Consider the following 24,258-nt stretch of genomic DNA (forward strand, 5'->3'; position numbering starts at 1 on the left):
TAAAATGAACACAAAGTACAGCTGGACGCCTGCTGAAAAAAAGGCAAGAGACCCTTTATCTCAGAAAGAGCTTTTTTCCAGCAGGAAAATGGAATTTCAATCCCTGCATTAACAACCTAGTAATATTTGACTTGCAAATGACTACTGCATGTATCAGTTGCTTGACAATCTAGATATAAGAGACCGGAGCCATGGCTTGAAAGGACATTTGGCATGTATGATAAACCTATCACGGCTGTTACTATCATTCACTTTGCAGATTATCGTAAACAAACTACAGCAACCCGAAAACATGCCATTCAAGGTGTAGCTGAAATTAGTTAACCTTTCATTTAATTGCACTTTTCACATGCATGACGTATAATAATCAATTGTGAAAATCATAAATATTATATGTGGCTTCGCTTACTTTTATCTATAAAGAATTTTTTACCTTAATAGCACATTTGAAATATTTAAACAAACGTTACCTCTTCTGAACAAAGCGCTAGTATGAGTTGCCTTAGAACATCTCCTATAGGTTGATTTTCAGCTTTTAGTTTTTCAAGTGTAGTCTCCAAAACAGATGATGGCAGCTGCATAGTCTACAGGAAAAGGAAAGTAATTCACTACAAAAGGAAAATGTGCCCCTTGTCATTCTTCCCTTTAAACTGACCTTTCCTAGAAGTATAAATGCTATCAAGGTCATTAATCTGGGGATCCATGGATGGACTCCAGGGATTTTTTTAAACTCCTGAGATACGCATGCAAATTTCTTAGATATGCTGATTTTTCTGAGATGAGGAACAGCTGTTATCAACTTCTTAGGTGTATGCAGATGACAAAAATGTTAGGAACCACTGGGTTCATAAGGACCCAAGCTAGAATTCTCTGTAATTAAATGTGGTGGTTATAGTATGTAGAACCTACTTACTTTTCGAGAGTCAATCTTCTCTCTATCAACCAATATATTAACATCCTAAAATTGAGATTTAAATTAAAATTAGAAAACACATGGAAAAATATATTAGCCAATGTCAAAAGGAATTTTAGAAGTTTCAGCTCATTTTATTATTTTTCTATCTTTTCAAAATCTTCCAGAAATTCTATTCATACTTCATTAACCATTGTAAAAAATATTTTAAACACATTCTTCAATATATAAACAGTATTTACTAACCATCAATGAAAAACCTTCTTTTAATGGTTGTCATTTAAGTAAACGGTTTTTGGCCAGAAGCATCATACTAAATACAATTTTAACATGCTTTTATATATAAATTAAGTATTTTTTAAAATTTTGATTACTATTTCACACACACCTTAATCAATTCAGGAACGTGGTAGCTATCCAGTAGATTACGAATGCCTCTGTAGAGATTTTCAGTAATTTTTACATTCTGTACAAAGGGAAAGAAGAAAAAAAAAAAAAAATCCTGAGTTTTAGACAACCAAACTGAAATTTGTCTAACAGAAATTATCTCAGACATAATTTAAGTCTCCAACTCGTGTATGTCATTGAGAAGTGGTCTGGTTGTACTTAAAAGCAGCAATTTCAAATCTAATAGATACATGTCAGACAGGACAGGCATTATATAGCAAAAAATGAAATGGTACCATCTCCTTCAGCTGATGGAAGTATTGTCTCAAACGCTCCTCCTTGGCCTGTACCTCTGAGTCACTCATGCTGTCAATCAAGTTATAAAGAAAATAGCCAACAGCTTCTGTGGAAAAAAACAAGAGAAAGCATTCCACTAAAATTACTGAGACTGTCATGTTATCAAGATTAATTTATAAGAAATCATTTTGGTGTGAGATGTCACCCTGATGAGAGGCTCTGAAATGGCAACACTGATCACTGAGGCATAGAGATTATGTGGTTTGGGAGCACATATCTAACTGGTGAGTGAAAGGAATATTAATTATTTTCAGACCGAGTGACAGCTTTTCAGTACTGAATCTTACTTCAATCTATTTTTTTCCACCACTCTGTGACAGAAGTGGTCCTGCCCAAGGCCTTACCCCTTTCCTGTCCAAATCACAAGGAGGAAGAATAAATAAATGCCTTGTACACATTTCTGCACTAATCTTTTGGTGGGCAATATTTAGGGAACACATAAAATTAGGAACAACTGTCAAATGTTGAGTATAGAAAGTTAAATAATTTTAATAAGTAGATACAGTAATCCTGTGGAGAGCTGCCTATTAGCCAATGAAAAACCAAGATTAACAAAGATGTTTTGTAACAACAGTAATTTTCCTATGCATTCAAGCATAAAATGTATATGGCCATGTGTTAATACCTAAGATAGAAAATCTGAACTTTCAAGAAGGGTACCTTCTTGAAAACCATATATTCTAGGCTTTATTATATGGAAAATAAAAATCATTAAATGCCAAAATACTATATTTTGGATAATAAATTACATTTAAGTGGGGGAAAAGCCTAAAGATTAAAGATCTCTTTTATTTAAAATTAGCCACACCTGCAAAACATTAAAATAACAAACACTAAGAATGACTCATCTTTAAGTCTATTTTCCTAAGTGCTATACGAAGCATTTCCTTTCTTCAAACAGAAAAAAAGCCTCCAATCCTGTCTGTAAAACAATTACGATGATAAAACCAAACACCTCAGAGATCTCAAAATGTTGTGGTTATCAATATAAAGATTTATAACCAAATGTTTTCAAATTTCACTTTCAAAAAGAAAATGTTTACTGCTGTAATCCTTCTAGCCCATCATTACACAGAAGAATGGATTTGTGGATAAGTTACAATCATCGAAATTGAAACGCTACCCGTTGGTCCTGGAGGCTCTTGGCAATAACGTCCATCCTTATACAACAGTTCTGTTATCTGGTAAGACAGAAAATGCACGCATTGCAGCAAGAGAAGCAAACAAGAACAAATACAATCTGAAATTGAATTCTTGAAATAATAAAGCTTCTTCCCAGTAAGGTATTATTCTATATCACAGTAATTCAACACTACCCCCACCAGCCAAGGAAATTGTTTCGTTTTTAAATAACAGGTTTGTCTTTAAAAACAAAAACAAAACAAACCCATGTTGAAGGAAAACTACAATGTTTCATGAACTGTCACTAAGAAACCCTCCAAACAGATTTGTTTATATATTTTGTTTATATATTGTTTATATATTGTTTTAAAGAAACAGGAAATAGTTTATAGGAATTATCAGCCAATATATTTCTCATTGTGTTGTTTTTGGTCTTATTGAAATTGGACCAGTTTCCTCCTTTCAAATGATGTATTACAGAAATAATAAAGTAAAACACACTAGACTGCTAAATAGTTTAAATTTTTTTTTTTTAGTTTTTTCCCAATGACATTTTTCCAGGTATTTTAATGGCATTAAAACCAAAGGAGTCAAAAGCTCTAATGTGCTTGTTCTCACAGATTCCTATCAGTTGATTGTACAAACACAACATTTATTCAACATTAATTCTGCTAGCAAAATTTTAACTGAAGAAATCCAAATATGTATTTTATGATGAAAATGACTACAAACCTACAGTACTGACCTATAACTTTTGAACACAGTATTTGACTATACATCCTTGGGATAAAGACAGTAAGAACGGAAACAAACGGCTCTTTTCCAAAGTGACATAAGCTAGGAATTCTGAACTACTTTATGTCTATTCTATGACTGAACTTATTTGCTCTTAAGATACTGCCTCGCATGCACTTACTTCTACTACTATTAATTTGCTAATATAGAAAATTGGGCAAAATTGACCATATCTCACTTCACTCCACCATGAAAATCATGCTGCACTTAATGGCAATTCAAAGGACAGTTAAGATAGAAAGTACTCAAAAACAAAGCAAAATGAAACAATTTTCATCTACAAACTGTTTTTTTTATTATTTTTTTTTACAAACTGTTTTTTAACTAACAGACATGTATAGAAGGTAGGCAATACATTCTAGCAGAAGTTACAACCATATAGTAGATCCAAGATAGCTACATTTAATGCCGAATTTTGAACAGAAACACATTTCATGAATAACCAATAAAACAATTTTCTTGTCAAAAAAACTCACTTCTAAATATAGATTTCATGATCATAAATTATAACTGACTATATAGTTTGGCAGTATAATACCTGAAACAGAATTAAATGAAATTTAGATTTTTAAGAATTTAGATTTTTAAAAATTGGGAATTCCAGTTAATAATGTACATTGATTTTATTTAGTTATGAATATTTCTTGCAATTCAGCATAAGGATAATTGTAGTTCCTGCACAAAGGTAGTTAACTTCTTTAAAAAATAGTAATTTAAAATTGATCTATATATCATTCACATATAGATACACAAATATGTATATGAATATATTTCTTAAACTAGTTATTAAATCTGTAAATCAAATGTCACTGCAATAATGTTAGCAGCTATCCTTCAAAAAAGCTGAAAACCTTACAAAGAATTTAGGACTAAGGATCACTTTGATAATAAATTTCATGCTCTACGAAGACAGTTTTAAAACTACCAACTTCAAAATTCTAAATTAATTAATTTATAATAACACATCATAAATTATGAAGCTATTACAACTTTTGCTCTTAATAGCTTTTTATATATCCTCTTTGGAATTGCAGTATTAGGAGGACTTACCTTGCTCCAAAGATTTACATCCATACACCTGCAGAGGGCAGTAAAGGATTAAAAATAAATACAGTGTTTAATAAACATTTTAAGTTGAAACATAGTAGCAATTATCATATGCAATGCATACAGATCAAAGCCATAAAATAAGTAAGTAAATAAATGTTTTCAAAGTTAAGTTGAAATTTTAGGACCAGTTAATTTAGAAAGGCTGGCTCTTATTTTGAACCAATAAAATAGATTATTTTGGACAAGAATCATTAAGAACCATCCCTAAATCTTTGGGTCCAAGTTTCATAGAGCAGGATACTTACATACTCTCAAAACATCTGCCTAGAGACTGCTTATTACTTGTAATAGAAAGATGGAAATTATGTAACGGAGAAACTGAACATCTTCACTAGGTGATCAAAATTACCAACCCTAAAGGGGCACAAATAGACATTGTATGTTTTTTAGGCTTCATCCTCTGAGGACAGAATATCATTCTTGTGGTATGCCGGGCAGTAATGTATAACCTAAAGTTAATCAGGGGGAACCATTGTAAGAGACATTCTATTAAAAACTGGCCTGTCGCCCCCCCAAAATGTTAATGTCATAAAAGATAAAAGCTGAAAAAGTGTTCCAGATTAGAGAAAATTAAAGACAAAAGACAACTGGGATGCCTGGGGGGCTCAGCAGTTGAGCATCTGCCTTCAGCTCAGGTCATGATCCTGGGGTCCTAGGATCAAGCCCTGTATTGGTCTCCGTGCTCCGTGGGGAGCCCGCTTCTCCCTCTCCCTTTACCTGCTGCTCCCCCGTTTGTGCACTCCATAAAATAAATAAAATATTTTACAAAAATCTTAAAAAGACAAAAGAATATCCTTGTTCTGCACAATTACATACTGCCATATTTAAAGGTAAATGGTCATGACACATACAGCCTTAGCCTAAAGAGTTAAAAAAAAAATCATTATCTTTACGTGTGTATATATATACGGATTGATAGATGGAGAATAAATAATGATAATGTGGCCAAATGCTAAAAGTTAGTAAATGGGGCATATAAGAGTCCTCTGTGCTATTCTTGTAATTTTCTGTAAATCTGAAATTATTTCAAAGAAAGCAAAAAGTAGGGCAGCCCTGGTGGCGCAGCAGTTTAGCGCCGCCTGCTGCCCGGGGTGTGATCCTGGGGGTCCGGGATCGAGTCCCACATCGGGCTTCCTGCATGGAGCCTGCTTCTGCCTCTCCCTGTGTCTCTGCCTCTCTCTCTGAATGAGTAAACAAATAAATCTTAAAGAAAAAAAAAAGAAAGCAAAAAGTATGGCTCACCAAAATTTTTCCTATTTAAATGAAAAGCCATTTATAGAATAAGATAACCAGTAAACACTGGTCTTACACTATTTCTAAGCTTTGCAAATTTTATGTCTGTAAGTTCTATATATTTATTTAAGATATATTTATTTTTATTTGAGAGAGTGCACACATGTGCATGGGAGTTGAGGAGGTGGGGGCAGAGAAAGATGGAGAGAGAAACTGAAACAGATTCCATGCAGAGCATGGACTCCTGAGATGAAGTGACTCCTGAGATCACAACCTAAGCTGAAACCAAGAATCAAGAATTTAACTGACTGCACCAACCAGGCGCACCGTCTAAGCTCTTTATATTTAAAGATGTCATCTACTTTAAAAAGATTAATTATGTCTTAATAGTAATTTTATAATGTAAATGTAATTTAATTAAAACTTATAAAATATATTACATATATAATTTACATTGTAAAATGCCCATAAAAAAGCAATAAGCCTTTTTAAATCTGTACCCTTATAGGCTTTTTTTTTTTTTTTTTATGACAGTCACAGAGAGAGAGAGAGAGAGGCAGAGACATAGGTAGAGGGAGAAGCAAGCAGGCTCCATGCACCGGGAGCCTGACGTGGGATTCGATCCCGGGTCTCCAGGATCGCGCCCTGGGCCAAAGACAGGTGCCAAACCGCTGCGCCACCCAGGGATCCCCCTTATAGGCTTTTTGAGGCCTTATATAGGTCTTTTTAAACTTGAGGTTGGGCAGCTTTGAGTGGACTGAATTTTGGTACAGTGAGTTAACAAGGCACTTATTTTTATTTTGAAAACATATTCAGAATGGGGGTGCTTTGCTGGGTCAGATCATTAAAGCAAGCAACTCTTGAGCTCAGTGTTTTAAGTTTGAGCCCCATGTTGGGTATAGGGATTACTTTAAATTTTTTTTTCCTTTTTTCAGAATGAACTATACCAACACATACAACAACTTGGATGGATTTTTAAGGGGCATTCTGCTGATTAAAAAAAGGCTGGTCTCAAAACACGACAACTATAAGTCCATTTATATTATCTTTGCAAAATTACAAGTTATATAAATGGAAAACAAATTAGTGGTTGCCACAATTAGGGATGGGGTAGAAGTGGTAGATTATAGGGGATGGTGCTGGTAGAGGGTATGTGCAGTGATGAAGTATTTCTTTATCCTCACTGCAGGGATGTTACAAAGTTATACATGTAATAAATGTGGGAACTACACACACATATTGTACCAATGTAAAATTCCTGATTTTGATAATGTACTACAGTTATATAATATGTAACCGGGGGGGGGGGGGGGAGGACACAGGGGGCCTATGTGTTCTCCACCCATTTTTGCAACTTCTGTCATTCTATAATTATTTCAAACTAAAAAATACAAAAAACATGTTCCATGTCCCTCTGGAATCCTCTTATGATGAAATCATCCTTTCCATTGATGCACATTAAGAAAAAACTTTGAAAAAGAAGATGGATTCTTATCTATAGGTCGGAAAAAAAGGTTTATGAAGCCCTAGGTTTATTATAGTGTTTATTTTGATTCGGGAAAAATTCTTAAGAAATCAGTTAATAGAAGAAATGATAAACTGACCCAAAAACCATAGCTCAAGGCTGTAGCAGAAAACAATCTCTAAACTGTTACAAGTTTTCATCTCACCCATTTACTGACTACAGAGCAGCCTCCTCTACTTGATATTTCCATATGCAAAAATAAAAGAAAAAAAGACTTAAAAAAAATTTTGTCAAATAGTAAGTGAAAAAGTGGGAACTCAAGAGATGAGGATAAAATGTTACACAGTGAACAATAAACTACAATAAAAGTCTATTATTAATTAAAAAAAATTAGGTATCTTTTTTGACCAGGTTAGAAATAGCTTTATTTTTATTTTTGGAAGATTTTATTTATTCATTCATGAGAGACACAGAAAGAGACAGAGACATAGGCAGAGGAAGAAGCAAGCTGCCCATAGGGATCCTGATGTGGGACTCCATCCCAGGACCCCAGGATCACGGCATGAGCCAAAGGCAGACACTAAACCACTGAGCCACCCAGGTGCCCTAAAAACAGCTTTAATTCCAGGAACTTTAAGCCTTGGTGCCTACCACATCTAAGGAATTGGGTGGGTGAGGGAAGGAGAAGGGAAATCAAGAGTTTGCGAGCAAGGTGCCAATGCCCAAAAGTAAACAATATTAAGTGGCAAGACTTAAAGTGGTTTGTTAGCTTTCTGGTCATGGACCCCTTTGGGAAGCTGATGAATCCCTCTTCCCAATTACTGTTAATTTTATCAGGTGCAATATTATAGGGGTTATGTTGTTGTATTTAAAATAGGGCATCCCCAGTGGCGCAGCGTTTTAGCGCTGCCTGCAGCCAGGGGTCTGATCCTGGAGACCCGGGATCGAGTCCCACGTCAGGCTCCCTGCATGGAGCCCGCTTCTCCCTCTGCCTGTGTCTCTGCCTCTCAGTCTCTCTCTCTCTGAATAAATAAATTAAAAAAAAAAAAAACTTATTTAAAAAAAAAAAAGTTCTGGGGGCACCTGGGTGGCTCAGTTGGTTAAGCGTCAACTCCTGATTTTGGCACAGGTCATGCATGATCTTAGGATAGTGAGATTGAGTTCCCCAACTGCTTGAGTTCTCTCTCTCTCTCCCTTCCTCTGCCTCTCCTCCCCCCTTCTCCCTCTCAAACGAATGAATGAATGAATTTTTAAAAAGAGGTGCCTGGGTGGCTCAGTCAAGCATCCAGCTCTTGGTTTTGGTTCAGGTCATGATCTCAGGGTTCAGAAATGGACCCCTGAGCTCAGCAGGGATTTACTTGAAGATTCATACCTTCTGCCCCTCCCCTAACTTGAGTGCATGCTCTCTCTCAAATAAATAAATCCTTTTTAAAAAATTAAATAAGTTTTGAGATGTATACTAAAGTATTTATAGACAGAATATGACAAGAGATCTGTAATTTAAACAGTCCATTCTGGGGGAGAAGGGGGGCTAGGGGAGGAAAAAAATGAAACGAGATGGCCAAATCTTAACTGTTGAAGTTGGCTGGTGAATACTTTTGGGAGTTCTACTTTTGTAAATGAAAACTCCACAGTAAAACACAAACACCATCTCTGGTTTAAATGTTGAACCTCCAATCCAACTCTCAACATTAATAAGCTGAGCTTCCTTTTTAAGAAAAGCTACTTAATCATATCTTTCATTAAATATCAACTTACCTAAAATAAAAAACACTAAGACATTGAATTGTTCTCAAACCAACATTAAGTACCCAGTGAAGGCATGGAAGTAAAACTTCAAAACTGTTTATGTATCTAAAATAACAGACAATGACTAAAAGCCCTTGAATGTGAACTACCTTGAATGTGAACCTTCAGGATAAATGGCACAGATTCAAAAAGAAAGTACAGAATCCTTTAAAACTAAGCTTTTGTAAAGAATAGTCAACACTTCTTCACTGCATGCTCACTCCTAAATCCAATGCAATCTGACTTCTGTCCCCAAACTTCCACTGAAAGTACTCTCATTAAAATTACCACCGATTTCAACTCAAAATTCAACTAACACCTTCTGATCCCCTGACTATTTTAAGATTTGTGTTGTTGATCATTCTCTGCCAATCTCCACTGACACTACTCAATCTCTTTCAGAAATTCTCCTTCCCTTTACTTTTAAAACAATCCAGCATGTAGAGGTTTAAATTCCTTGTTTCACAGAAAACAGAAAGGCTTAGTTAGTAGGGGCATAGGACTCTCTTGGTAGAGCATGTGACTCTTGATCTAGGGGTCATGAGTTTGAGCCCATGATGAACAAAAAGATTACTTAACAAAAAGGGAAGAAAAGGCTAAGTATCTGCACCTGAAATTTCAAAGGCACCCCAGAAGGTCCCACAAACTGTTCATCATCTACGCCTTACCTGCACCCTTTTTCCCCCTCTTTGAATAGCCACCATCAGTCTTTCCTTCATTACATTTACCTTTCAATGGCTCAGAGCCATGACTCAAAGTCCAAACCTCATGAGTTAGAATGAGATCATTCCTGAAGGGCCCCAGGCTACCATTTTTTGGCCTTATTTCTTCCCATTATTGCAGTTTCTTGGGCTACCATTTTACCAGTCTACCTTCAGGTCCCCAGATGCACGGTTCTGTCGGCCTCACTGCCTTTGCCTGGAACGCCCTTCCTTCACCCTGGACAAATTCTTACTCATCCCTTGATACTCAGCTCAGTGCCTTCTTTGCACATCTTGTCCTGACCCATCCATCCCCTCCCTTAACCTTGGCAGAAGAGACAGTACCTTCTCTTCCACGTGCACATAATTATCAAGACCAGTTTGCAGTTGCTTTCTTACTTTCCGATCTCCACCTATGAACAACTTGGCAAAAAGAAGTTTCCTGTTCATCCTTGACTTACCTATTATCTTGTGGTCCCAGCCCCAGCAACACACAAATAGGAGCTAATGTTTCTGAGCACTCAAATTATAGTTCAAGAAGTACTTCCCCTCCGCCTATAAAATGTCACAGGTGGGAGCCTCACTGGCTGATTGAAAAGAAGACCATACCATCTGGCATTTAACTTGGTGGATTCAATAGGGCTTATGTGAGAAACCTGATATATTCTTCCAACATATGAAAAGCAGCACCATTACACAGTGGCATAAAGTCCCACTTGCCAAGTTCAGGTTATTGCCATGAGTCAGGGAATCCCTCCTTCTATCACAAGACTCTGTTGTGGCAAAAAAGACTTAAATGCCTGCATGTCAATTCTAAAGCACTTATCTTTATGGTATGTTATACCCCCAGTCAAGTTTTGAACTAGTTTCAGTAACACTTTGCCTTTTAGAGGTGACTCAGTATTTCTGGTGGTGGTGTTTTCAAAAACATATAGTATGTATACTGCTCTCTTTCTAATTTGAACTTTCTTCAGCTAGCACTATTGTTAGGAACAAAGTCTTACTCATACTTAATATCAGCTGCCTTGGATCTGACATAAGAATTTACTAACTTTATCAGTCAGATCCAAAATGCCTTTGAAAATATTCTTATAAATAGGCTTATTTAAAAAAAAGTTTAGAAGCAAAAATTCCTTAATAATCTTAAATAATCTCACCCTAACTAAGCAGTATTGAATCTAAATACTATTCTATGGCAACTTTGCCAACATATGTTAACAGGCAATTTAAAAATTGGAAAACTGGGGTGCCTGGGTGGCTCAGTCAGTTAAGCATCTGCCTTCATCTCAGATCATGATCCCAGAGTCCTGGGATCAAGCCCCACACTGGGCTCCCTGATCAGTGGGGAGTCTGCTTCTCTCTCTTTCTCTGCCCCTCTCATTGCTTGTGCTCGCTCTTGAGCTTTCTCAAATAAATAAATAAAATATTTTTAAAAATAAATTGGAAAACTTCAGGAAGGCATATACTTGATTGGTAATTAATGCTTATATCTTGAGCTTATCAACTTACAGAAAGACTAGCTCACCACTCAAAGACTACTCTCAAAAGACATGAAGAAAAATAGTGTTGGTATTTCAAAACTATTGTAGGATAGCATAAAAAATTAATCCGGGCCAAGAAGTTACAAAATACATGCTGGGAACTACTGCCTGTGGACTCTGAACCTAGCACTAAGAGACAGTTTACACTAAGGGTAGATAACTATTCTAAAACTGCATTCCAATAGTGAAATGCATATTCAAGTTTCCCTTAAGATTATCTAAAGTGACTACGATATCTCATTCAAGAGCTCTATAACTTCTTACATTTAAGATGACTATGACTTTTTTTAAGGAAGAACTAAGTGAATCTTAGATGTTAATCCTTACAGGAGTCTCAGACGGTTAATTTGAACTCTACTGGGAATGCTGATCAATACTCAGCTTTCTTCTACTCATTCAACCAATTCGAAAGTTGCTAGAGTACAACAGGACCTGGAGAAGCATGTGATAGGTGACTGCTTCAATAGTTGTATTGAATGTCCTGCAGAGGTTTTTTGTTTGTTTGTTTCTTTTTAAAGATTTATTTATTTGAGAGAGGAAGGGAGAGGTGGGGTGGGAGAGGGAGAGAAACTCAAACTCCACTGAGCCCAGAGCCCAACCCAGGGCTCGACCATACCACCCTGAGATTTTGACCTGAGCTGAAACTAAGAGTTGAAACCAAGAGTCTAACACTTAACTGACTGTGCCACTTCGGTGTCCCTTTGCAAAGAGATTTTATTTTTTTATTTTTATTTTTATTTTTAAAGATTTTATTTATTTATTCATGAGAGACACACAGAGAAGAGAAGCAGAGACACAGGCAGAGGGAGAAGCAGGCTCCATGCAGGGAGCCAGCTGTGGGACTCAATCCCAGGATTCCAGGATCATGCCCTGGGCCGAAGGCAGATACCAAACCACTGAGCCACCCAGGGATCCCCGTGAAGGGATTTTAAAATACACATACTACTCATACTACTCAACTTAGCATCAACTAAAAGAAGACTACATTGTAATGTTTAAGATACTGGATTGCAACAACACTGATTTTGTTCTGAATTTTTAAGTTTTAGGAGTCAAAAGAAAGAAAAAAAATCACCTCTAGTCACAAATGCTTCAAAATATTCACATGTTCTTCTAATACCAAATTACCACAGCCTGAAACTTTTCTATATCTACAATAAGAAAAATTCACCAACATAATATAATTTTAGAACCCACAGATTCAAATACTTTTCCCAGAGGGACTAGTTACAACTTGCTATAGCACACACTAACAAAGAGGAGAGACCCTGATAAAGAGCTCTGGAGACCTACAGCTCAGTCTTTGAGTACTTATAATCACATGGGAGCGAGGCAACAATCTGAAGCCTAGGTAACTACCTGAGACCTTTCCAGAGACTGAAAAAAAGACAACTGCCAAAACCCACACAAGCATTAGACTAGCTCACATTCCCAATGATCTCAAAAATATATGGGCTAGGGGTGCTGGCTGGCTTAGTCAGTGGAGCATGGGACTCTTGATCTCATGGTTGTGGGTTGGAGGCCCACACTGGGTATAAGAGATTACTTAAAAATAAAAAACCTTAAAGAAAACCAAAACAAAAACAAAACATGGGCTAACAGGCAGGATACTCAGAATGATACTGCTTCAATAGTGAGGCTGAATTAATTTAGTGGGAATAATTCTAGACTGAAGACCATTCTAATCCTGCCTAACAAAGCATAAAAGCAAGCACTAAGGGCAGCCCAGGTGGCTTGGCGGTTTAGCACTGCCTTTGGTCCGGGGCCTGGTCCTGGGGACCCAGGATCGAGTCTTGTGTTGGGCTCCCTGCATGCAGCCTGCTTCTCTCTCTGCCTGTGTCTCTGCCTCTCTCTCTCTCTTTGTCTCTCATGAATAAATAAATAAAATCTTAAAAAAAAAAAAGCAAGCACTAAGAAAACTATCATAAACTTAAAACATCAGAACAAAGCTCAAAAATATGTAAAGGAATACAAAAAAAAAAACAAAATCCATATTCAACAGAATGAATTCCACATCTGGTATCTAAACAGAAATTACAAAGAAGCAGAAATGTATGATGTATAATGAGGCAAAAAAGACTAACCAATAAAAACAGACCAAGAAGTGACACAAATGATAGAATTAATAGACAAAGACATTAAAACTTCTATCAACAATATCTCCATATAGTCAAAATGGAAGAAAAAAGTATAAGCATGTTAAGGAGATAGAGAAGATATATTTTTAAAAATCCAAACTGTAGGGATCCCTGGGTGGCGCAGCGGTTTGGCGCCTGCCTTTGGCCCAGGGCGCAATCCTGGAGACTCGGGATCGAATCCCACGTCAGGCTCCCGGTGCATGGAGCCTGCTTCTCCCTCTGCCTATGTCTCTGCCTCTCTCTCTCTCTCTGTGACTATCATAAAAAAAAAAATTAAAAAAAAAATTAAAATCCAAACTGTATATCCAGAAATGAGAAATATCATATTTGAGATTTAAATATATTCTAAATGTGTATCTACCTCAGTCAAGCCTCCACCCTGCACAAATTTGTCTACTTTCTCCAAAATAAAGGCCAAGTTCCTTTGTTATTTACCACCTGATCTCAACCACCATCTCCAATCTCCACAATAAATACTTGCTGAAATAAAGGGAATGCCTAAACACAGAGGTAGAAAATAATGCCTCCGAATTAATTCAACAGCATTGATCATGATGTGCCAGGTATTAATCTAGGCTCTGAAGATAGTGCAATAAACCAAACACATAGCTTATGTTCTAATCATCCAAACAGCTGCCACAAAATCTGTCACAAAATAATAACAAAAAGATACACATGCCTTTATTAAGAGCCATTTACTTTTCCAAATTACCACAACTTAGGTTGCCTAATTTCCCAGCCCACAACAAATCAAAAACAGCAAATTATTTAAGCGTGTGTAGGTTACTTACAGTAAATACACTGAAAGTTGTCAAGAGTGACAAGAAAAACTCTTACAGCAAAGAAGGGGACACAAAATTAAAAGCAGAAACAGAAAACACAGCAAGCAGATGCATATTTACCAGAGGGGCAAAGTATGCAGAGACATTAAAACATACTTTAATGATTAAGACACTACAAGCTCAATGACTGATCAAGGTATATAATTGGAATATACAATTTTTTTTCCCATCACACTGCATCAACTTTATAGTCTAAGTACTTTGTTTAAGAAGCCAGGACAGGGATCCCTGGGTGGCGCAGTGGTTTAGCGCCTGCCTTTGGCCCAGGGCGCGATCCTGGAGACCCGGGATCGAATCCCATATCGGGCTCCTGGTGCATGGAGCCTGCTTCTCCCTCTGCCTATGTCTCTGCGCCTCTCTCTCTCTCTCTCTGTATGACTATCATAAATAAATAAAAATTAAAAAAAAAAAAAAAAAGAAGCCAGGACATGTGAAATATAACAAGTGCCATTTAAACAGAGCAAAAAAATAGGTTAAAGAAGGAAACACGTATGACATGGAGGTTTATATGAAAAACCTTTTCAAGACATTTTTCAAGGGTAATCAAATGACATTGTTACTATGCTTCACTTCATAATAAATTATGGGTTCTGAACTATTTTTATGGGTTCTTTTTTTAAAATCTGGCTCTACTGGGTGTTATACAATATGTTGGCAAATTGAATGCAAATAAAATATTTAAAAATAAATAATCTGGCTCTATAGCATTTCTATACACTTAATTATGTATTCTGTATTTTTCAAACTTTAATGTTAAAGGCACAGTCCTTGGTTGGTTTATTTTTTAATGTAAAAAATAACAAGACTAGAAAAGACTATCACAGAAAAAAGTGGAACTGCACTGGCTAAAGAAAGGGCAGTAACACGGAATCCCACCTACCTGTTCTCTCTCTCCTTGCCTATAATGGAGGTTCTGGAGAAGTCTACAGAAAATCCTCATGCTCCCACCAATAAATAGACTAAAAATTACTGAGATTAGTGTCAGAAGTCATTAACATTATAATACAGAAAGAGTGACAAAATTAGAAACTCATCATTTTCCAGCTACCACTGCAAGCAACTGATTCAACAAGATTACCAATGGCTGCTAAAACCACTGAATGGGGATACCTGGGTGGCTCAGCGGTTTAGCGCCTGCCTTTGGCCCAGGGCATGATCCTGGAGTCCCGGGATCAAGTCCTGTGTCGGGCTCCTTGCGTGGGGCCTGCTTCTCTCTGCCTGTGTCTCTGCCTCTCTCTCTCTCTTTCTGTCTCTCATGAATAAATAAATAAAATCTTTCAAAAAATAAAATAAAATAAAGCCACTGAATGAAAGGTTCTGAGAAACAGGATAGACCCACTGTCATGAAGTTATCATCCCACAGACTTATTAATCACAAAGGGAGTGAAATTCCTTTGCAAGAGACATGGTGGCCACCACCATAACCAAGTGATCAAACTTAGCTGATGACACCAACTTTGCCTCTTTTGCTGCAGTAAGAAATGCCATCACCTATCAAGTATTCTTGCTAAAAGTATTCAAGCTGAGTCTGATATGAGGGAAAAAAATTAGATGACTACAAATCTATAGAGAAAGTAATGTGGACTCTTCAAAAAAAGTCAATGTCATAAAGACAGAAAGAAGGTAGGGAAATTGTTCTGGATTAATAGAGACCGCAACCAAATGCAATGTATGTACTTATTGAATCTTCAATCAAAAAGTAAAATAACAACAACAACAAAAGGTAAAATAACTGTAAAAGAAGCTATTTTTAGAAGTGGAACAATCTAACTATTAACTATGTATAGTAGGTGACATCATCATATTGTTAATTTTTTATGATACTGGTATTGCCATTATATAGATCATGACCTTATTCATTTTTTTTTAAGTTTTATTTATTTATGATAGTCACACAGAGAGAGAGAGAGGCAGAGACACAGGCAGAGGGAGAAGCAGGCTCCATGCACCGGGAGCCCGACGTGGGACTCAATCCCAGGTCTCCAGGATCGCGCCCTGGGCCAAAGGCAGGCGCCAAACCGCTGCGCCACCCAGGGATCCCTCATGACCTTATTCTTATGAGAGAGAAGCTGAAGGATTCAGTACGATGATACAAACAACTTCAAGTGGTACAGCAAAAAAAAAAAAAAAAAAGTATATATGTGCTTGTGTGTATATATTAGAAAATTGTGTTGAGAAAGCAAATATGGTAAATATAAAAAATAGTGAATCTACATAAATGGTATTTTATTATTCTTTCAACTAATTATGTTTGAAAATTTTCAAAATAACAAAATTGAGAGGGGGGAAAAAAAGGTCATTAATATCCCCTGAGCACACAGCAGACAGTAGTATTACACTGACTAAAGTTACCTTGAAATTAAATACTCTAACCACCAAACACACATACAACTTTGTAACTCCAATCTGCCATTTTCAAACAGTGCTTTCTTCTTTGAAACATGACTTTTACCAAATCTGTGTGTATTTCTTGGAAAAGATGCTTTAAAAGCCTGCCTACACTCAAGTCAACTACGTAGGAGGAAGAATAACACAGATAAGTTATTTCAGGCAACTAGTACATTAGAAGATTTGGAAGACAAGAATATCTAGATTTTCCTTATATAGCAGATCAGAAAAACAGGAGAAATCAGGCGAAGAACAATATAAAGTAATCATCTTACCTCCTAAAGCCTAGACTTAGACTGCCTCTTAAAGAAGAGGATGAGATAGGCAATGTATTTGATTCCACTGCAAAAGAAAGTGATCATCATCAAATTCCAGAGCAAACCCAAAAAAACTTATTACCTTATTTGGAAACACATACCTTTTAATTTTCATTTTGGAAATTTTATTTCTAAAATGGCAATGTTCTCATACAAAATTAATTAAATAATGCAACAATACATATATGCAATATAAGCTATCCTTTAAAAACATTTTTACTTTATTATCATGAATAAATACAACTAATGAATTTATAAATATTCTTTGGCATAAATGGTAATAACTAATCTACCAGCACACTGAGTTAGTCTGGTACCAAATTGTATGTTACCAAACATACCAAAACTGTATGTTACCAGACAATGTAGCACTATGAAGGAAGATATTGTAACCCTATAGCAGTTCTGTCCTTTAAAGGAAAAAAGATGTTTCCTCATAGTAGCAGTGGGTTCTGCTGAACGTTCACACTTTGTCATTCCATTTTCTACTATGATCAATGACCTCATTCATATAAGAATGACAACTTAAAGCCATAATAAAATAAGTCTTTACCTCTGTGGTATAACTGATTCAAATTCACTCTTCATTTTTAAAGTATTTGTTTGCTCTACTATTCATTTTGCCATTTAACAATATACAACATTGTATGTTTCAATGCTGACACTAAGCCTGATTTGCCTTAACACACAGGCCTGATTCTTCACTTAACTCTTACCACAACTAGGAAGGGCAAAAATCAAAGTAGGCATCTCCTGAATTTATTTTTCCCTGTCATTGTATTAAAATGGTACCATGTTATAAGTAATGGATTCAATCTTTTTACATGTAATGTGACTATTAAATGATCCAAGATGGACAGAATTAGAGAGGAGCTCACAGTATACGTAAATTCTGAAAACAGAATTAGTACAGTTTAGAAAAGATTAAGACATACATGGTTAACTTAAAATAAAAACTTAAGGAAAATACCATGGAAGATTCTAAGAGCATTTGCCCATTTCTCCTAAATACGAATAAAAATTCAACTCGCACACCTAAGGAGAACTGTTTTAGATCAAGCGTTATATCCTTGAACAGAGAGTGTTTCTCAATAGTTTTACACAGCACTTGAAAATCTAAAAATCATTTTTTTAAATGACCAGCATTCAGTCACTCAAGGAATTTTAAAGTAGACATAACTACATATCTTTCAGCAACCTTTAATACTGCTTGATCAAATTAATTTTCCATGCCTAAAACTCAAATAGGAAAATGTTTCCTACTACTACCAAACTGAATCAAGATAAGCCAGCACTCTTCTCTATTACCTGCCATTCCCTGTAATGTAGTAACCAAAAGTGACTACCTAGGATCTCTCTACATTGACTACAGCCATTAGAGAACTGCTCTTCAAAGACCTGTAAATCAAAGCAGGAGGGGAGGGCACTGATAGGAGTGGCTAAAATACTCTTTATTCCTAAAGTTCCTGGAATTTTTTTCAAATTTCATAAACAACCTTTTAAAAAGTTATTTTTATACTACTCAAATTAGTATTTTACAGAATACTGTCAAGTTTTTATTCCTTAAAAAGGTGACCAGAAACATCTCAGCAAGATGAAAGCTGCTGAAAAAAGCCATTCAGTTTCCGTAGCAACAAACAAGTCTGAAAAATCAAGGTTGACAAGGCAGTAGAACGGATGATATGATAAAGGGAAAAGGCAGCTCTCAGGTATGCACCTTGTGTACCCAGATTCTTCTGCTAATGCTTCTGTTTTCCTCCTGTCAGTAAGGCAAATCTATATATTATACTGAGTGGAAGGCAAAAATCCCCCTCAGATAGCAGCCGGCATGAATACCCAACTTTTTTTTTTTTTTAAGATTTTATTTATTTATTCATGAAACACACAGAGATAGAGAGGCACAGACACAGGCAGAGGGAGAAGCAGGCTCCATGCAGGGAGCCCAACATGGGACTCAATCCCGGATCCCCACATTGGACTCAATCCTGGATCCCCAGGATCAGGCCCTGGGCTGAAGGCAGCGCTAAACCGCTGAGCCACCCAGGCTGCCCAATACCCAACCTTTAACTAAAATAACAGTCACCATTTTTCATACTGAACACTTGCCTTTTTCTTATAATACTAAGATGAACTACTTTAAATACCGTTAATAGGGGCGCCTGGTGGTTCAGTCGGTTAAGCATTTGCCTTTGGCTCAGGTCATGATCCCAAGGTCCTGGGATCACACCCCGCATCAGGCTCCTAGCTCAGTGAGGAGTCTCCTTCTCCTTCTTCTCCTTGCCACTCTGCCTACTTGTGCTCTTTCCTCTCTCTGACAAATAAATAAAATCTTTAAAAAAATTTTTAAAATACCAATAATATGGTTTTTACAATGCTTCCACCTATACAGTTTGAATACACATCAATCCCAGCTTAACTTCTAACATTTTAGGGGTCTAGAAACTGATGTTTGTGTGTTTTAGTTTTTAATGGTATCCTTTTCACAAGATTAGAAAAACAGGTAATGTCACAGACATGTTCAAAAATGGCTTTCTGCCCCTGGACGCCGCCGAGTAAGCATCATTAAAGTCTCCCCTCCTACCGCCGTCATGTCTAAGTCAGAGTCTCCCAAAGAGCCCGAGCAGCTGCGGACGCTCTTCATCGGAGGTTTGAGCTTCGAAACGACCGATGAGAGTCTGAGGAGCCATTTTGAGCAATGGGGGACGCTTACGGACTGTGTGGTAATGAGAGACCCCAACACCAAGCGCTCCAGAGGCTTTGGGTTCGTCACGTACGCCACCGTGGAGGAGGTGGACGCGGCCATGAACGCCCGGCCGCACAAGGTGGACTGAAGAGTCGTGGAACCAAAGAGGGCTGTCTCCCGAGAAGATTCTCAAAGACCCGGTGCCCACTTAACTGTGAAAAAGATTTTTTGTCGGTGGCATTAAAGAAGACACTGAAGAACATCATCTAAGAGATTATTTTGAACAGTATGGGAAAATTGAAGTGATTGAGATCATGACTGACCGAGGCAGTGGCAAAAAGAGAGGTTTCGCTTTTGTGACCTTTGACGACCACGACTCTGTAGACAAGATTGTCATTCAAAAATACCATACTGTGAATGGCCACAACTGTGAAGTAAGGAAAGCCCTATCGAAGCAAGAGATGGCTAGTGCTTCGTCCAGCCAAAGAGGCCGAAGTGGTTCTGGAAACTTTGGTGGTGGTCGTGGAGGTGGTTTTGGTGGGAATGACAACTTTGGTCGTGGAGGGAACTTCAGTGGTCGAGGTGGCTTCGGTGGCAGTCGAGGTGGTGGTGGATACGGTGGCAGTGGGGATGGCTATAACGGATTTGGTAATGACGGAAGCAACTTTGGATTCCAGCAGCAGCAGCAGCTATGGCAGTGGCAGAAGGTTTTAATTACTGCCAGGAAACAAAGCTTAGCAGGAGAGGAGAGCCAGAGAAGTGACAGGGAAGCTACATGTTACAACAGATTTGTGAACTCAGCCAAGCACAGTGGTGGCAGGGCCTAGCTGCTACAAAGAAAACATGTTTTAGACAATACTCATGTGTATGGGCAAAAAACTTGAGGACTGTATTTGTGACTAATTGTATAACAGGTTATTTTAGTTTCTGTTCTGTGGAAAGTGTAAAGCATTCCAACAAAGGGTTTTAATGTAGATTTTTTTTTTTTGCACCCATGCTGTTGATTGCTAAATGTAATAGTCTGATCATGACGCTGAATAAATGTGTCTTTTTTTAAATGTGCTGTGTAAAGTTAGTCTACTCTGAAGCCATCTTGGTAAACTACCCCAACAGTGTGAAGTTAGAATTCCTTCAGGGTGATGCCAGGTTCCACTCGAAATTTATTTGCAACCTGCTTGGGCACAGAAGCCATTGTCTCCACAAACCTTGGTGTGGTTGAACTGACAGTTAATGTATTGTGACCTGGAGTTCACCGTTAAAAGGGTCACCCAAGCAAAGTCCTGGAGTTTATTTGGTTATTATGATTGTTGGCACATCCTATGCAATATATCTAAATTGAATTATGGTATCAGATAAAATTATAGATGGGATTAAAGCTTGTGTATCGTCCATTATCATGTGTAATCAATAAACGATTTAATAGTCTCTTGAAAAAAAAAAAGACATGTTCAAAAATGAAGACTTTAAGCAAGGTCTTATTAGCACATTGTAACAGGGTGAAACAGTAAGGTTAAAATCAGAATATCTTGGTTCTGGCTCAATCACTAACTGACCAAATCACTTAACCTCTCTGCGCCTTTCTTCATCTATCAGTATAGGTAATTTTATTGACATGTGATGCATACTGTAAAGCATCATAGAATTTATACGCATTTAATAAACATCTGCTATGTTTTGGTTAATGAGGTCTAGAAGTGATGGGCTTCATTTAACAATAGCTATAAGAGGCATTAGTTTAGAAAACACTTTCAGAAACAGTATCTCAAATGATTTTTTTTCACACTGACTCCTACAAGCTAGCTAAGAAACACTATCCCCATTTCATGAAATTGAAACAGAAAGACCTGTTCCAAGTCCCATAATTAGCAGTTTAATTATAAACAGAACTCAAGTCTTCTGGTACAAATCTACCACCATGTTATCTCCAAGCTCCTTTTAATTTTAAAATTATTTCCAAATTATCCACAAGTTCAAATCATAAACAGTCTTATCAGTCTGACTTAAGCAAAATACATAAAAAACATATAAAGATACCTTGACCTTGACCTTCTCTAAGGTAGCTATCAAGGGCACCAACTACCCTACATGCCCTTAGTAGTAACTGAAATCAATACCTGTCAAGTTTACTGTTAAAGTTTCATACTTACAAAATGATAAAATATAGGCTAAGTTCCCGTTAACTGCTTCACTTCTCAATTCAGCTTGTGAAAACACAGTACTTTCAGGCAGACATCCATTTTCCTAGGGATAAAGCATATTTCAATAACACACTTTAGCTAAAAATATTTTGATATGCCATTCAAATTTCCCATTTTCCCGTTTTTTTTATATCACCACAGTCTTTGATAATCCTTCCTTTAAAAAAAATCATTTTTTAGAATATGTGAACAGAACTTTTGCAAAAGCTATGAGATGGAGTTCCAACATTCCAAATTAAATGCTTATCTTCAAATTCAGATAATCAGTTACCCTTAGAAAGCCTTCCTTCTAGGAAGAGTTTACTACTGAAGGCGCTAGGACAGTTCTCTCATTCATAACAAAATAAAAATTCAACACACCAATCTAAAATGATACTTTGGGACATATGGTAAGGTAAAGATCAAATTTAATTTACTTAACTCCAAATGGCTAGTCACATGTCCCAACATCATCACTTGTTTAAGAACTGAAGTATCTGAGCCAAAATTCAGCTCCAATACATTTACTGAATCACTGTATAATAGCACAACATTTAAAACCACCCAATCAAGAATAAGCAATAACCAAAAATAAATAATGGTATATCCCTACAATAAAACAGCATGCAACCATAAAAAAATAATTGGTAGAATTACATGTGTAATAGAAAGTGCCAAGTGAAAAAAGTAGGTAGGTTGTGGAGAAGAATATATGGGAAAATTACTTTTGTTTAAATATATTTTTAACAGTAAAGTATGTATAGTACAGGCTCAAAATACTCTAAGTACTCAGGGAAGAGAAGTAAAGACACTCAAGACATAAACTCTGCTTTTAAGAGGATTGTAATTATGTAATTATTTCAATGAAAGAAAAAAACACTCCAGAAATATTAGGAAAACCTAGGCATTATGTGAATAACCATGTAGGAAACAGATCTTTTGAACAAAGTATTTCTTATTAAAAGTGTTTGGTGCGGGCAGCCCGGGTGGCTCAGCGGTTTAGCGCTGCCTTAGGCCCGGGGTGTGATCCTGGAGACCCGGGATCGAGTCCCGCATCGGGCTCCCTGCATGGAGCCTGCTTCTCCCTCTGCCTGTGTCTCTCATGAATGAATAAATAAATATATTTAAAAAAAAAAAAAAAAAAAAAGTGTTTGGTGCTCTGCCATGTTGTTCCTAATTGTATAGCACTTTGTTGTGAAAGTGAAAGTGCAACCCTTGCTGATCCAATGCGCTCTAAGTCAATTTCTTTCTATGCCCCTTCATAAATGATTCCCATTCTGATGGGAATAGGAAGTGCTAGGTAGGAAAATAATGCTGGAGTCAAACAAAAGATCATTTTTTTAAAAAAAAGTAAGTATACTAAAGAGGATATTATGAAAATTCATATACAAATCAAAATAGTCAAAAAATGAAAACTGCAGTTACAATAGATTAAAGAGCATCTATTGTTTTATTTACATTTTTTTCCTGATATTGGCCTATTGTCTTTCAACACACAAGAAAATTATTGCTTTGCCTTTCCAAGTTTTTTAAGTTTAACCATGATACTTAACTTTACACTAACCAATATTTTTACAAAGCTTTAGAAAATTGTACAATGACATTTTTAGTACTCTGCTTAATGACTTTTTTTTTTTTTTGGTTATCACTAAACAATTAGGGAGGAAAGAAATGTCTTTAATTATGAAATTAAAACCACACCTTCTTGTACTCACCTGCAAAACAGCACGAGCTGACTTCGCATTATTGAAGGATGGAAACACGTAATTTATGTATGTCTCCTGATCAGGACTTACTCCTATGTCATGCATTGCTTTGAGAACTTCAATTATACCTATAAGATTAAATTTAGAAGCACACAGATGAGATACTTGGAATAAATTAACAAAAGATCTGAAAGTTCAGTTCATTTACTTTCTGAATCATAATGTAGGAAAAACTACTCATTTTGTTTGTCTAAAAAGAGAAAGCAGAAAAGCAACAGAACTGAGAAGTAAGATGATAAATGAAAAAAGAAATTAATTCCTCCTTTCTTCATCTCTCTGTTAATTCAGTAGAAAGTGCTAAGGAAATATTCTAGAAATGGTAAGAAAATTTAAAACAATTGAGCAACATGCCTAATACCTCTGGCACCCAAATGAACAGAGGTCATAAAACATCACTGCTATTACAAAGCAGTGATAGATTGACACAATGAAACTGGACCAGAACAAACACTGCAGAGGGAAGGGATGAGCGGAGGGGGGTGAGAGGGGATCTGTCAAAGACAAAAGTGTTCTTAAACACTTATATAAAAAATCC

General features: G+C 36.6%; 1 protein-coding gene and 1 pseudogene across 1 annotated transcript in view; one reads left to right on the top strand and one right to left on the bottom strand.

Annotated features, from left to right (window-relative positions):
- The window catches only part of LRPPRC (leucine rich pentatricopeptide repeat containing), a 111,287-nt gene that overhangs the window by 55,688 nt on the left and 31,341 nt on the right, over positions 1-24,258 (bottom strand). Inside the window, exons 12-20 of the mRNA XM_025465374.3 lie at positions 23,673-23,791; positions 21,928-22,021; positions 17,056-17,122; positions 4,625-4,652; positions 2,781-2,838; positions 1,597-1,703; positions 1,302-1,379; positions 914-958; positions 471-584 (exon numbers count right to left, since the gene is read on the bottom strand). Coding sequence (XP_025321159.1) covers positions 471-584; positions 914-958; positions 1,302-1,379; positions 1,597-1,703; positions 2,781-2,838; positions 4,625-4,652; positions 17,056-17,122; positions 21,928-22,021; positions 23,673-23,791 — 710 coding nt within the window. The remainder of the gene's footprint in view (positions 1-470; positions 585-913; positions 959-1,301; positions 1,380-1,596; positions 1,704-2,780; positions 2,839-4,624; positions 4,653-17,055; positions 17,123-21,927; positions 22,022-23,672; positions 23,792-24,258) is intronic.
- LOC112671266 (heterogeneous nuclear ribonucleoprotein A1-like) lies at positions 19,649-21,171 on the top strand (annotated as a pseudogene).

Source organism: Canis lupus, chromosome 10 (assembly GCF_003254725.2).
Source record: "Canis lupus dingo isolate Sandy chromosome 10, ASM325472v2, whole genome shotgun sequence".
NCBI classification, from domain to species: Eukaryota; Metazoa; Chordata; class Mammalia; order Carnivora; family Canidae; genus Canis; species Canis lupus.